Raw genomic sequence first — 16,749 nt, forward strand, 5'->3', positions numbered from 1 at the left:
AACACTTACTCACTATGGTGACTCTAGCATCTAACAGCCAGAGACAACCCTTACTCACTATGGTGACTCTGGCAACTCTAACACCGGAAACAACCCTTACTCACTATGGTGAGTCTAGTGCCTCTAACAGCCAGAGACAACACTTATTCACAAGTTTTTGCTTTCTGAAAAAGAGTACATTTTTCAAAATAAACCAAATTTATCAATAAGGCCTCAAGATGCCTATGTGACAGCCTGGAACAGCATTACAGTGGAACCTCGATTTTAAGTTTTTCAGGGAACCAGGCTGTTAGGGTATTGGGTATTTATATTGAGAGGGATATACTTTAGGGAAGGGTAGGTTTCCTCCTGAGCTCAGAGCGTTGTTGATCCCCTCTGTTACGTAGGCAGGTAACAGCAGCTAGCCACCATAGTGAGTAAGGGTGGTCTCTGACTGTTAGGGTCTCCATAGTGAGTAAGGGTGGTTGTTCTTTGGGTGCTAAAGATGGCTAGAGTCACCTTAGTAAGCTTTGTCTCTGGCTGCTAAATGACTAGTCACCATAGTGAGTAAGGGTTGTCTCTGGCTGCTAGAGACGCTAGAGTCATCATACTGAGTAAGAGTTGTCTCTGGCTGCTAGAACAACTAGTCACCATAGTGAGTAAGAGTTGTCTTCGGCTGCTAGAGAGGCTAGAGTCACCATAGTGAGTAAGGGTTGTTTCTGGCTGCTAGAGTGGCTAGACTCACCATAGTGAGTAAGGGTTGTTTCCGGCTGCTAGAGTAGCTAGATTCACCATAGTGAGTAAGGGTTGTTTCTGGCTGTTATAGCAGATAGCTACCGTAGTAAGAGTGGTCTATGACTGTTAGGGTCTCCATAGTGAGTAAGGGTGGTTGTTCTCTGGGTGCTAAGGATGGCTAGTCACCATGGTGAGTAAGTTTTGTCTCTGGCTGCTAGAGGGGCTAGAGTCATCATAGTGAATAAGGGTTGTTTCCGGCTGCTAGAGTGGCTAGACTCACCATAGTGAGTAAGGGTTGTTTCTGGCTGCTAGAGTGGCTAGATTCACCATAGTGAGTAAGGGTTGTCTCTGGCTGTTAGAGAGGCTAGAGTCACCATAGTGAGTAAGGGTTGTTTCTGGCTGTTATAGCAGCTAGCTACCGTAGTGAGTAAGAGTGGTCTATGACTGTTAGAGTCTCCATAGTGAGTAAGGGTGGTTGTTCTCTGGGTGCTAAGGATGGCTAGTCACCATAGTGAGTAAGTTTTGTATCTAGCTGTAGTCACCATAGTGAGTAAGGGTCGTCTCTGGCTGCTAGAGCAATTAGTCACCATAGTTAGTAAGGGTTGTCTCTTTCTGCCAGAACAACTAGTCACCATAGTGAGTAAGGGTTGTCTTTGGCTGCTAGAGGGGCTAGAGTCATCATAGTGAGTAAGGGTTGTTTCTGGCTGTTAGAGAGGCTAGAGTCACCATAGTGAGTAAGGGTTGTTTCTGGCTGTTATAGCAGCTAGCTACCGTAGTGAGTAAGAGTTGTCTATGACTGTTAGAGTCTCCATAGTGAGTAAGGGTGGTTGTTCTCTTGGTGCTAAGGATGGCTAGTCACCATAGTGAGTAAGGGTTGTTTCCGGCTGCTAGAGTGGCTAGTCATCATAGTGAGTAGGGGTTGTTTCTGGCTGCTAGAGCAATTAGTCACCATAGTGAGTAAGCGTTGTCTTCGGCTGCTAGACGGGCTAGAGTCATCATAGTGAGTAAGGGTTGTTTCTGGCTGCTAGAGTGGCTAGAGTCACCATGGTGAGTGAAGGTTGTCTCTGGCTGTTAGAGAGGCTAGAGTCACCATAGTGAGTAAGGGTTGTTTCTGGCTGCTAGAGCAACTAATCACCGTATTTAGTAAGGGTTGTCTCTTTCTGCTAGAACAACTAGTCACCATAGTGAGTAAGGGTTGTCTTTGGCTGCTAGAGGGGCAAGAGTCACCATAGTGAGTGAAGGTTGTCTCTGGCTGTTAGAGTGGCTAGAGTTACCATAGTGAATGAAGGTTACTATCCCACGCATTTTCGCTGGCGCTGTTTTACCTGTGTGAAATCCTCTCTGCAAGTGCTACTGCAACGTGATCTGTTGCCTTTGAAACACTATAGACGTCGACGTTGCCTGGTTCCTCCCAGTGTAGAGGTACATCTCCTGTGTGTGCCTAATTTAATGGATTGAATGAAGGTTGTCTCTGGCTGTTAGAGAGGCTAGAGTCACCATAGTGAATAAGGGTTGTTTCTGGCTGTTATAGCAGCTAGCTACCGTAGTGAGTAAGAGTGGTCTATGACTGTTAGAGGGACTAGAGTCATCATAGTGAGTAAGGGTTGTTTCCGGCTGCTAGAGTCACCATAGTGAGTAAGTGTTGTCTCTTTCTGCTAGAACAACTAGTCACCATAGTGAGTAAGGGTTGTCTTCGGCTGCTAGAGGGGCTAGAGTCATCATAGTGAGTAAGGGTTGTTTCTGGCTGTTAGAGAGGCTAGAGTCACCATAGTGAGTAAGGGTTGTTTCTGCCTGTTATAGCAGCTACCTACCGTAGTGAGTAAGAGTGGTCTCTGACTGTTAGGGTCTCCATAGTGAGTAAGGGTGGTTGTTCTTTGGGTGCTAAAGATGGCTAGAGTCACCTTAGTAAGCTTTGTCTCTGGCTGCTAAATGACTAGACACCATAGTGAGTAAGGGTTGTCTCTGGCTGCTAGAGTGGCTAGTCATCATAGTGAGTAGGGGTTGTTTCTGGCTGCTAGAGTAATTAGTCACCATAGTGAGTAAGCGTTGTCTTCGGCTGCTAGAGGGGCTAGAGTCATCATAGTGAGTAAGGGTTGTTTCTGGCTGCTAGAGTGGCTAGAGTCACCATGGTGAGTGAAGGTTGTCTCTGGCTGTTAGAGAGGCTAGAGTCACCATAGTGAGTAAGGGTTGTTTCTGGCTGCTAGAGCAACTAATCACCATATTTAGTAAGGGTTGTCTCTTTCTGCTAGAACAACTAGTCACCATAGTGAGTAAGGGTTGTCTTTGGCTGCTAGAGGGGCAAGAGTCACCATAGTGAGTGAAGGTTGTCTCTGGCTGTTAGAGTGGCTAGAGTTACCATAGTGAATGAAGGTTACTATCCCCCGCATTTTCGCTGGCGCTGTTTTACCTGTGTGAAATCGTCTCTGCAAGTGCTACTGCAACGTGATCTGTTGCCTTTGAAACACTATAGACGTCGATGTTGCCTGGTTCCTCCCAGTGTAGAGGTACATCTCCTGTGTGTACCTAATTTAATGGATTGAATGAAGGTTGTCTCTGGCTGTAAGAGAGGCTAGAGTCACCATAGTGAGTAAGGGTTGTTTCTGGCTGTTATAGCAGCTAGCTACCGTAGTGAGTAAGAGTGGTCTATGACTGTTAGAGGGACTAGAGTCATGATAGTGAGTAAGGGTTGTTTCCGGCTGCTAGAGTCACCATAGTGAGTGAAGGTTGTCTCTGGCTGCTAGAGCAACTAGTCACCATATTTAGTAAGGGTTGTCTCTTTCTGCTAGAACAAATAGTCACCATAGTGAGTAAGGGTTGTCTTTGGCTGCTAGAGGGGCTAGAGTCACCATAGTGAGTGAAGGTTGTCTCTGGCTGTTATAGAGGCTAGAGTCACCATAGTGAGAAAGGGTTGTTTCTGGCTGCTAGAGCAACTAGTCACCATAGTTAGTAAGGGTTGTCTCTTTCTGCTAGAACAACTAGTCACCATAGTGAGTAAGGGTTGTCTTTGGCTGCTAGAGGGGCAGTCACCATAGTGAGTGAAGGTTGTCTCTGGCTGTTAGAGAGGCTAGAGTCACCATAGTGAGTAAGGGTTGTTTCTGGCTGCTAGAGCAACTAGTCACCATAGTTTGTAAGGGTTGTCTCTTTCTGCTAGAACAACTAGTCATCATAGTGAGTAAGGGTTGTCTTCGGCTGCTAGAGGGGCTAGAGTCATCATAGTGAGTAAGGGTTGTTTCCGGCTGCTAGAGTGGCTAGAGTCACCATAGTGAGCGAAGGTTGTCTCTGGCTGTTAGAGAGTTTAGAGTCATCATAGTGAGTAAGGGTTGTTTCTGGCTGCTAGAGCAACTAGTCACCATAGTTAGTAAGGGTTGTCTCTTTCTGCTAGAACAACTAGTCATCATAGTGAGTAAGGGTTGTTTTCGGCTGCTAGAGGGGCTAGAGTCATCATAGTGAGTAAGGGTTGTTTCCAGCTACTAGGGTGGCTAGAGTCACCATAGTGAGTGAAGGTTGTCTCTGGCTGTTAGAGAGGCTAGAGTCACCATAGTGAGTAAGGGTTGTTTCTGGCTGCTAGAGCAACTAGTCACCATAGTTTGTAAGGGTTGTCTCTTTCTGCTAGAACAACTAGTCATCATAGTGCGTAAGGGTTGTCTTCGGCTGCTAGAGGGGCTAGAGTCATCATAGTGAGTAAGGGTTGTTTCCGGCTGCTAGAGTGGCTAGAGTTACCATAGTGAATGAAGGTTGTCTCTGGCTGTTAGAGAGGCTAGAGTCACCATAGTGAGTAAGGGTTGTTTCTGGCTGTTATAGCAGCTAGCTACCGTAGTGAGTAAGAGTGGTCTATGACTTTTAGAGTCTCCATAGTGAGTAAGGGTGGTTGTTCTCTGGGTGCTAAGGATGGCTAGTCACCATAGTGAGTAAGTTTTGTCTCTGGCTGCTAAAGCGACTAGTCAGCATAGTGAGTAAGGGTCGTCTCTGGCTGCTAGAGCAATTAGTCACCATAGTTAGTAAGGGTTGTCTCTTTCTGTTACAACAACTAGTCACCATAGTGAGTAAGGGTTGTCTTCGGCTGCTAGAGGGGCTAGAGTCATAGTGAGTAAGGGTTGTTTCCAGCTGCTAGAGTCATCATAGTGAGTGAAGGTTGTCTCTGGCTGTTAGAGAGGCTAGAGTCACCATAGTGATAGGGTGACCAGACACATGCATGTAAAAAAGAGGACAGAGCATGGTGAAAAAGGAGGACAAAGTCATAAAAAAGAGGACAAAGCAAGAAATGGCAACTCATTTGCCATTACTCGTAATTTCATCAATATATAAAATATCCATACCAAGGTTTGCTCTCATATAATTCTGATGATTTTTTAAATAATTTCCTCTTACCTTTAAGCAACGAAAGCAATCTCCTAATCTATTATTTAACACATGACAATCATAACTAAGAATATCTATAGTTTGAAGCACAGAATTTTAATCTTTTTACAATTCTTGGATATTAGAATGCAATATCCCCATAAGTGAATGCAAATGTAACAAGCTTAAATCGTCTACACGTTCTGCACTCGCATCCCTAGCCATCTACACAAGTAAGCTTCGCTTTAACTTATTTCCAAAAACAGAATTTACATTTTAGGTAGTTTAGATTGGGTAGGGAAATATGATTTTAATGCCACTAACATTTCTAGCACTCTTTCAACAGCAGGCAAAGTGACAGCCACCTTACACTTTACCTCATATTTGTTTCTTCCACCTTTTAAAAGCTGGATATTTACTTGCAAGATCATTGATGAATTTACACTTTCGTTTCGTTATTTCATATAAATAAATATGTATTTATAGTCAAAATTTGCACTACTTGTTTCTGTATCGCGTATATATAACTCGAAAATGAACTGGCTGACCTCTGTGGCAGAGTAGTTATCACACCATGCCACAACGACAGAGGTCCTGGGTTCAAATCCCATCCTGGGCATGGGTGTTCTTTGTGAGTGTCCTTCATCAAAATCATCATATCATTGCTCATCCTCATATTCACAATTAGCCAAAAGTGGCAGAAAAGCCAATTAAAATAAACCATATCAGTCAATCAATAGGGAACTGCTCAAATTACATGTTTCACAGTCTCAGATTGCGAAGCAACGACTTATTGATTTGATTTAGTTTATTTTACTTCGCGTTTTGTGCCTCTTGGCTAATTTGCGAAAATGGGGATGAGTGATGAAATGATGAAATTGATGAATAAACATTCACAAACAACCAAGCCTGACCGGGATTCGAACCCGGGACCCTTGGCATCGCAGCGCGATGTGCTAACCACTCGGCCACAGGGTCGGGCGCGAAGCAACGACTTAAAATAGAATAATACGTACTAATGACTAGGTGTGTGACAGAACTTTTTTTCATCGGACGGGGATTATTTTTTTAAATCCCGACATTAGGGATGGGAAAAATCCACAATTTCCAAGTCGGGGAAATTCTCAGGAACGAGAAATGATAAAAATTTCCGGACGCTGTGGAAATCGTGAATTTTACGTCATCTTTTTTTTTTTTATTTCTGAGACACTTACAATGCAGAAAACATCAAAAACTAACCACTTTTTAAAATGACCATTAGGAAGTTCCGAACTGCTCTGGATCCCGAAATGTCTGCAAAAAAATTTCCCGAAGTCGGGATTGGGACGGGAAATTTTATTTACTGATCCCGGTACCGATTTTTCTGGATCCCGTACACCTCTACTAATGACTCAGTAGGGAAATTGATCATGTTTAGCTCCCAGATGCTAGGTGAGATATGCTCTAATTCTTAGCGCACCCCAAGTGATATGAATGTCATTATGTGTGGAAACATTCTCTATGCAGAATATTTGCTACGGTCGAAGCCACACTCTTTCCAAAAAAGGAGGACATTTGCCGATTTCTAAAAAATCTGCCCAGACACCTAAAAAGGAGGACATGTCCGGATAAAAGAGGACGTCTGGTCACCCTACATAGTGAGTAAAGGTTGTTTCTGGCTGCTAGAGCAACTAGTCACCATAGTTAGTTAGTTACCATAGTGAGTAAGGGTTGTCTCTGGCTGCTAGTCTCTCTCCATAGTGAGTAAAAGTTGTATTTGGCTGCTATATGGTGGCAGAGTCCATTCTAGTCAACCAGAAGCACAGATGCAGCAGACACGGCACTTGATTGGTCCACTATCTTCACCGGTATATACCATGCATGAACATATATACACAGGGTTGATGCTCAGGAATGCACTTCTACCCTGAAGATGAGAGTGACATTAGCTCTTGAAAGCTTGGAATCTTTTCCACAACTCACCTGGTTGATAGCCCGAGAGAATCTTTTCATTTTGCACCATATGTGCCACTCTTCAAAAATGTTATTCTTAACCTTCGGAAAAAGATCCATGTAGTGCACTGGTAACTGGATTGGTTATTTTGTCAATAGTTGATAGTAGTTCGTTAATAGGTTGTTACATGCAAGTGAATTTTTCAACTATGATTATGACATTATCGAGAAATATGAAAATTAAGAAATAACATTACAGTAGTATACAAGTTTCTTTGAATGTTTAAATGTTCCAGAAATTTACAAGGGCATAGCAAAGGGATTTGGGATATTTGCACAGCATGTGGAAACAATTAATGCCAGTTCCTATTGTTGCACCGATTTCAAACACGCATGCTACAGTCTACTACCACCTTAAAAATACCAAACGTACATGAAGTTTGGAACTAAATAAGCAGCCATTATACATGAACTTCACTCTGGAACAGTCTAAAAATAAAAGTATCTTGAATGAAGACGTGTCTCTTAAGATATCAAAAGCTAAGGTCCTCATGTTAAGAAGATTGGCACATTCTCTTTCACATTGTGTACCCTAGTTAGATACAACACACTAATTTGCAAAATAGTAGCAATTTACTAAAGATATATACAGTGGAATCTTGATTTTACATTTTTCAGGGCACCAAGATGAAAGAAAAAAATGAAAATACACAATAATGTGAAATCGAGGAAAATTTTATAGCATTTTACAATGTTGGGATTTTCATCTTTGACTGTATAATGCAGGAAAATGTAAAATCCGGGAACGTAAAATAAGGGTTCCACTGTATTTGCCAACCTCCACAGTAGAGTGGTTAGACACAGTACAATACACCAGGATGAGTTTGAAAGTTGGCATGGGCTTCAGTCTTCCTTGTGAGCACCTCTTCATCACTTTCATTATATCATCATCACTCATTCTCGTCATCACAAATAGCCAAAAGTGTCAGGAAAGCAACACTAAATAACAAAAGTCATGTCAGTCAAATATATATTAATGTATATGCAATGTACATCAGAAAATATTTACAGTTTCAACTTTCAAATATAAAACTCCAATAACGAATATAAAAGAGAAAGCTCTATTAAAAAATATAACATTTTTCAGGTTTACAAGGCAACAGAATGTCACATAAAAAAAATGTATTTAAGTTCATCTTAAACTCTTATGGAGATTTCACACTGAAACGACAAGCAACACGCGACAGGTGACAAGCTGCACGTGTAGTTTGTCAATTGCGTGTCACTTGGACAAGGCTGTTTTCTCAATACCATGCATCGTGTCACCTCAGTTTGTTTGTGGGGCCTCTCCGATGGTGCAGTGGTAGCTTTGTTGCCTTGTAATCAAGGGGTCCCAGGTTTGATTCCCAGTGGAGGCACATAGTAGTTCGGATCCTACTTTAAACTGTAGGTCCAGTCCCGATAGCCTTACTGTGCATAAAGTGGACTTAAAACACCAATTTAATCAATCAATCAACTCAGTTTGTTTGCGTATGCGCAGTGAATGCTTCATCCCAAGCTATATTTAAGCTCTAGAAAAGAACTCAATCGGAGGCCTTAGAAAATGTTTGAACCTCTAATTTTTTGATATAATAAAGTATTGACATGTACAATGTTTTAAGATTTAAACAGAACATTCTTTTGGCTTTATTGAGTTTGTTGGTGCAGTTATCGGCTGTAATTAGCTTTCATCCAATATATATATAGCCCCAATCCCACTGACTCACTGACATAAATGTTCTCCATCAAGGAAGCCCCGGAGGCGAAAAATGCCCGATTACGACCCCCCATGAAATCGTCCCAAAAGGCCGAGAAAATTAAAAAATCGCTCAATCCGCCCGTCCTTAAGGGTGAAAATGCCCTTTTCTCATGTCCTTAGCAACCGTTGCCACGGACATTTTTTGCAACACACATCGTTTCCTTCAATTCTTAATTGTCTAGCTACATTATATTTCTCACAGATCAATAGCACATAGATGAATGAACTCATGACTTTGAAAAGGTGCCTGAAACAAGGGTGACATCTACATAATAAGGAGTTTCAGCCCAGATACAATTACGTATATATTGTTATACTCAATGCGTAAAAATCTACATCATGCTTGTTTTAACTAAATGTTTAGAGGGTATAATGAAATGCAATTCCTTAGAGCTTGCCGTGCCTGTTGTTGTCCATGGAAACGGACATTGCTAGGGAACTTAAAGAATGTTTATTTTCACCCCGAAAACTACTGTAAGGGAATTATGCTAGACTCTTCGAATTTCAAAATGCGAGCATCAGAATTTATTACAGAGGCAAGGTAGGCAAAAGAGGGGAATGAAGGAAAACAGTTATTATTCAATTACGTTCAAAAATGTGAAAATGACAAAAGAAGTAAATATAACATGTTCAATTTAGTGTCGCAATTTAATTCGTAAATGCAAAACATCCAACTAATTATCTTGAAACGGTTATTACTTACTCAGTTCATTATGATGAAAATAGACAATAATAGTTTGAATATTTGTACCTTATTAGATCCGATACACACATAAAGTTACTTTCTAAACTTTTCAAACTTATACATATGTTCTCCATCATCCAATACAACATGCAGACATTTTCAAAGTCATTAAGATCTATGAAGAACCCCATCTATAACATGATTGCGACCACAACGTGGCCGAAGGTCATGCATGCGAGCGTACAAGACGTGGCCAAAGGCCACGTCGAAAGTACGCGAGTCATCATATAAAGAGCCTGTGTTTTGGCCATTTAGGTGACTGCTTTTGTTTGAAACAATCAGCATATAGAGGAACATTAGTCCAAAAGATATCAGTCAAAGTGGGTATGTACTCTAGTGCAGTGTTTCTCAACTGTCACAGCATGGTACCGGGCGGGCCCTTGTATCAACTATACTGGGCTGTGAACAGTTCTGCTAGGAGTGGTTGACAAATAACAGCCTAATTTCATATTTGAGTTTTGAGTTTTTGTTATTCAAGTCCATTTTATACACAAATAGACTAATCAAGACTGGACCTACACCACTATGTGCCTCCACTGGGTATGAAACCAAGGATCACTAATTATAAGGAGACAATGTTACCGCTTTGTCATCCATATTTTTATATTTGTCAACAAATCTACATGTAGTAAAACTATTAATACTCTTCATGATTATGCCAGAATTTATTTACCAATATTTAATTTCAAGGAAAAATGTTAATTCATGTATAAAATTTTAAATACTTAAATGCTGGAAAGTGTATTTACGATGAAAATTCTTGGGATTCGGGCATTTACTTTTAAATAAAGAATTTACTGGACCACAAAGGTTGAGAAACACTGCTCTAGTGTTTAGGTCTTCGCTTTATCCAGGCTGGAAACATTAACCTATACAGTTTGAGGTCAGTGCATATGATTTCTTTTTCTCACGGGCAACATGCCTATCCTATGAGTTTTGATAACTTGCACAAAATTTTACATGATTTACATATAGCAATGTCTCTTCTTACATTTTATTTGGGTATTAACTATTAGTGCAATATCTGTATCATCATGCGAACTGAGGAGAAAAACAAACAAGTGTCACTTCAGTGTGAAACTCTCATGTCGGTTGTCGCCAGTCGCTTTGGTGTGAAATCTCCCTTAACCTCATTAAATCTTCACCCTGAATATCATGGAATGAAATTTCTCACTATTACAGGTTCACAAAAATATTTCAAAAATGGTGTAAAACTTTGCCTGGGTTGCAAAACAACACCTGGCTTTGAAGCCACATGGTAACAAAACCTCAAAGTATAGTTACGGAAGAGGCCTTGAATCGTTACGATGTATGGCAGGATTATTGTTGTTGTTGCTCAAAACAGGGACAGAGTTGAACAATTTTGAGTGCATTCAAAACTACAGAGTTTCGACCACACAAGCATGATCAAAGTTCTGCTTCCTGGCACACACACACCCATCACAGTTGGAAAACTCACTTCAATAGCTGATTGACCAGTACCAACCGAATCTTACAGCTACACGTAGAGAAACATCTAGCTTTAATCTGGGTCAACTAGCTTCCGATACCTTCTAGAGACGACAACACAGACTCCATGATCGGCCTTCTCTTCTTCTCCTGCAGACAGTCCTGAGCCAACAGGTAAAGTTGTTCTGCTACTATGTGTGCCTCTCCCCAATCCCCTGCTTTGGTGTCCAACAATGGAATGATAGACACATCGTCACATTTTTCTTGAACATGCGTTACCTGCCAATAAAAGTAATTACATTCATAAATGCATTCCTTGGAAAATACTCAGAATTACCTGTCAAAACGATACATGAAATCACTTCCAAGTTTTTGAAGAGCCTACTTCATGATTTAAATAATGCAAGACAGTTGCAGACTGCATTTTGAATGTAGCAAATAGGAATTTAGAACTAAGTACAGTGGAACCCTGCTTTTATGTTGTCAAGTTTTACATATTACTGCATTATACATTGAATTATGAACACAGCAAAATATTATAATGTTTCCCTCGATTTTACATTTTCCTGCATTTTAAGTTTATTCAGCCTGGTTCCCTGAAAAACTTAAAATCGAGGTTCCACTGTAATGCTGTTCCTATTATGCCTAAGTGAAAGTCCAGACTGTCACATAGGCATCATAAGGCCTTATTGATAAATTTGGTTTATTTTTACTTCTGCCACTTTGGCTAATTCACAAAGATGAGGCTGAGTGATGATACGATGAAATTGATGAAGGAACACTCACAAAGGACACCCATGCTGGAATTCAAACCCAGGACTGCTGTCATTGTAGCATGCTGTGATTGCCACTCCACTACAGAGGTCAGCATTAAAGACATAAAGCAATTGATGCTTTTATAGTACTTTCTGCTCAAAGAAGTGTTCACTGTTTCCATGAGGAACAGTATAGCCAACTGACTTCGGTGGGAATGCACATCCTTGAAAATAGCAACCACAAAACATATTACTGGTGATTATTACAGAAGCAACAAGTGACAGCAAGCAGTCACTTTGCATACACCAAGAAACAGACGTGGATGACATGATGCCCGCTATCGAGAGGATGACCTAGTTCAAGCGACAAGCAATACACACAGTTTGTCATGTTACTTTCGATCAAAAGGTTGCTTTTATTAACGGGGGGTTTGCCATCAAACAACATGTGTTGCTTTGGTCTGAAAGTTCGCTAAAGTGAACACAATGATGCTACTACATATTGTCATTTATCTCGCACCATGCCCATTCAGTTTAAGGTGCCAGGCTTTGGGCTCGGGCTACATGCTGGTTCAAGACTCCTGGGGTGGGGTTGGGGGGGGGGGGGGTGAACATTACAACTTTTCTCCTGAGATTTCGACCCGTGTATGGGATTGGTGGCCAGCCACCCACCATCCTGAAGAAATTGGGGAGCTATGAATGAGAAGCGGAACATGGTCATGGGAACCTACAACAAGGACTGCAGTTCGTCGTGCTGACCACACGGCAGCCCACCCACCTCTGCTAAGGCATGTAGGAGTGAGGCCGGGAGTCGTTAGGTTGGCATTGGCCCCTCAAAGACTGTTACATCACAGATTATTGGTTATATAGTGGAATCTTCATTTCACATTTTTCAGGGGACCAAGCTGAAAAATTTTAAAATTAGGGAAAATGTAAAAGGAAATTTTTACTTTTTGCTGTCAGAACAATCAAGATTGAATGTATAATGTACGAAAATGTAAAATATGGGTTCCACTGTATTTTTATTTGGGGCTTTACTAATACTGCAAATGCAGATTTATCAATGCTCTGCATGCCTATAGAATCACTCGACTCTATGCCCTGTGATTTTTGTTGTGCCAGAGAACGTGAGCAACCCTAAACTATGCATGCTCCATCCCACTTAATCAATATCCAAAGATATGCCAGAATGTATCTTGACTTCATCCCATTTGCCATGTCATAAAAAAGTGCCAACACTGAACATCGTTAAAGCAAGTGTAAACTTTTTACTTTCTCCTGCAACCAATGGCGTAGTGGTAACCTTGCCTTGTAATTAAGGGATCCCAGGTTCGATACTTGGTGGAGGCACATTGCACAGTGGTTCAGATCCCACCTTAAATTGAAGGTCCAGTCCCAATTAGAATATCTGTGGACAAAGTGAACTTAAAACAACAAAAACAAGCCAATTTAATTTCTCTTCTCCCTTGTTTCTTATTTTATCTATTTACCAAGTCCAATGAAGATAATTTAAATTGGCACTTATGCATAGTCAATGTAACTTAAAAAGTAGCATTGTTTGGTCTGTGTGTGAGCCTAGGTTGGATGATCTTTGATTATGCTTCAAGACACTAGAACAATATGTAACGATTTACTGCAATTCACATTGCAAAATCTTACAACGTCCAACTCTTTGTGTTGGAAATTGCTCCGCTCAGAATGGCGATAAAAAACTACTTATCAGTTAATTCCCTGATCTTCCGCCAGATGGCAGCACCAACTTTTTGCGAAATATTTTCGTTGTTATCATGCCATCTGTAGCTCGGAAGTTGCAGGAAGTGAAGGCAGTTGTGTGTGTGTATGTGCGCAAGCACAGAACATTTGCGTCGTGTGCTTGGTGACGGCAATACACGTAATTCTCGTGCTCCACTGCAAAAATGTATCTTGTGATACGAAGTTGGAACTTTGTCGTCTTCAGAAACTCCTGATGAATTGCAGAGATTCGTAGAACATTTAATCAAGAGTCTTCAATGCTAAAATAGACGTACCTATGTTTGGAGTATGGTGCTAGTTGCAGAATTGGAGCATAGGAAGGAACACGGCATTTGACAGTTTGTGTGCTGCCGGTGATATGGAAAAGGGGAGAGTGAAATACTTCGGTTTCTCACAACGAGGCACGTACACCCAAGACTGAAGGAAGTCGTCCCCTGCCAGAACCTATAAGTTGCGACGCACAAAACGAAGGTAGGAAAGTGAATTTGTAGTTATTGGTGAATTAGTTTGACACACACAAAAAATGCCGATCTTTTTACTCGACAAAAAAACTACTCGATTTTTCGTAACGATTGCTTCAAAGTGCTACAAATAACTATTTGTTACTGGACAAGTTCAGTTTTACGTAGTACATATATGCGTAGGGGATTGCTAGAGAAACGACTGTAATTGATACCAAAGACGTAACTTTAGTGCAACACGTGGGAAAATTAATGGTGCGTCGCATGTTTTGTTAGGAACCTAGTACAGTTCGAACAAATGGATGAAAGTAAAATGGTGGTCTTAAAATGCCCATACAATACAGTTTGATAATTGCCGTTCATGGTGGGTAGGTTATTTTTGCGAAAAGACTTGTAGCATTTTTTTGAACACGTCGCAAATAGTTACCTTAACTAATCGCGATGACGTTCATTAAACAACGACGTTCCACCTTTCTCCCCCCCCCCCCCTTTTTGGGATTCCGCCAATTATTGGCGAATATGGCAAAGTGATTAAAATACTTGATTTTTGAATGAGCATCTAGGAAAATACCTTGTACAAAATTGATGTGAAATTGTCACAATTTCTTGGCATGGTTTTTTGCTGTTTATACACCTATGATAATGATGACTGTGTTTTAAAATATTGAAATCATTGGATTTAATATTCGTCTCTAAAAAATGATTGAAGCATAAACACTAAAGTAAGATAACAAAATTGTAGATTTCACAAAATTTGCTTGTGTTGCAAATTTTGAACATTTCCTTTTTTTTTTTTTTTTTGTTAAATGGTTGCTTAACATTTTTGAAGAACAAATACAAGTATAGTGATAAATGTGGTACAAAAACGATTCAAACAAATTGTTTCTAATCAACTAGTCAACGTCGAAAGGGGCGTAATTTGTTACGTGATTGGAGTTAACCAATATTATCTTAATGTTACGGGGAACTTTGTTAATGATTTAATTAACGAAATCTTGTTGTGGTAAATGTAAAAAGAGTATACTCCTTGTTGTGAACATTTAAATTGTCGAATAAAATATGTCATTGAATTGTTGAAATTTGTACATCAGTTTTTGACTTCATACAAACTAAATTTTCCCTTTATCACTGCGTGGTCAAAATATACCAAAAGAAGAGTGAAATAGGCATTTGTAGTTGCATGTAGTCGTAGTTTTTGGTGGAGGTGAATAATATTAGATTGCAAATAAGGTTACTGTAACGCATCTTGGAAGTTTTTGCAATATCTCCCTTTTTTGAATTTCAGGATAAATTTCTAGTTGACAACATTCTTGCGTTTACCCCCCTCCTTTTCACTAATTGAAATTAGTAATTGTGAAGTTCGTAGCAAACTTTGAGGTGCTGCGAACAACGTGGCAATAACCTCCACCCCCTAATCGATTTTGTAAGTTCATACCGAGGTGCTAAATACAAACCACGGCCTTTGAGGTAGCATATAAGATCAAGCCCAGTCACGACTTTGAAAATAAAAAGCACCTTGCAAACTTGAACGTTACAAAATTTCTGGTAGCAGAGCATGGTTTAAAAAAAAAATTTTGGGGACAGACATAGAATTTTGAAAGTTGTCAGAGATTTCTTTTTTTGCTTTTGAATGTTAAAATTTTTGGGGATTTCGCAATTCATTTGTTGCTCTTGAAATTTTGTAACGTCTTATTACTAATTTCTTCCCTCCTTTCCCTTGACACCTTTGCTTGTGTTAGACACCCTTTTTGTATATGAAGTTTCAACTACTTTTGATTTGTGTTATCTTTAGTCCTCCGCTTTATCAAGTACTACATCCTTTGGCTGAATATAAAAATCATTGTACCCCTTTGAATTCTACCCTTTTCGATTTCAACAGGTCTCTTTCAACCAATCCACAACAGTCCCTATTTAATCATATTCCTTCAACCCATTATGTTACGATTCCTCCTACTCCATTTATTAATCCACCTCCCATTAATAACTTTAATGAATTGGTATTACCTGCAAATGAAAGTTTTCTTACAAACCAGATTCGTTACAACACTGCAATGGATTTATTACAGCATTTACCTTTTACTGATGGCTCAAATCCTGAACTACTTTTCCAGTTTATGCTTATCCTACACAGAACCCTTAATTTACAGCTTTTGGATATTGAATCCTTACTTTTCATTGCCTTTGCCAAAACTTTGGGACCATTTAAAGAAATCTGGTACGAGCCCTTATTGGAAAAATTTCCGTGGCCTATGTTTGTTCGAGTTGTTTGGCATAGATTGGTTTCTCCTACTTCAGTAAGAGTATTAATAGAAAAATATTTGTTACGTGGTCAACACCCAAATGAATTTCTTTCTTCTTATCTGCGTAACGTTTACGAAGCCTTTCATATTTTACCGATTGATTGGTCTGAGGACAGTTTATTATATTCTATTACCATGGGCCTACAATCTTCTACTCGCCTTCATTTAGTCGGGTATCAGCATCCTAGATCAGTTCAGGAGTTTATGCAGATGGCGAGAGAAATTTGGTCGATGGAACTACGTTCCTATGGTGAGTTACATTCAACAGCAGCAATGACAGGCCTTGCCCAGGAAGAAGAAACATCCCAATCTACTTACCAGTCGGACATCGACGTTTCACCTTCAGATATACCGCTTACGAAATCTTTGGATGTACAGTCATCATCTTTCTTTTCTTCTGGTTTGAATGACACCCTTCAATCGCCTCTAACCTTGTCCTCTTCTCTACCAGATATAACACCACTTCCTCAAAGCAATTCAAGTTCCGATATTATCCATTTGGATC

General features: G+C 40.2%; 1 protein-coding gene across 6 annotated transcripts in view; it reads right to left on the reverse strand.

The window, feature by feature from the left end:
* Nucleotides 1–8,000: 8,000 nt before the first annotated feature.
* The window catches only part of LOC145996589 (interleukin-1 receptor-associated kinase 4-like), a 44,321-nt gene continuing 35,572 nt past the window's right edge, over nt 8,001–16,749 (reverse strand). For all 6 annotated transcript variants that reach the window (XM_083133130.1, XM_083133128.1, XM_083133127.1 and 3 more), the window contains exon 9: nt 8,001–11,255. In XM_083133130.1, coding sequence (XP_082989256.1) covers nt 11,064–11,255 — 192 coding nt within the window. In that variant the 3' untranslated portion in view covers nt 8,001–11,063. The remainder of the gene's footprint in view (nt 11,256–16,749) is intronic.

The sequence above is a fragment of the Lepisma saccharinum genome, chromosome 12, assembly GCF_977018435.1.
Source record: "Lepisma saccharinum chromosome 12, izLepSacc3.1, whole genome shotgun sequence".
Taxonomy (NCBI): Eukaryota; Metazoa; Arthropoda; class Insecta; order Zygentoma; family Lepismatidae; genus Lepisma; species Lepisma saccharinum.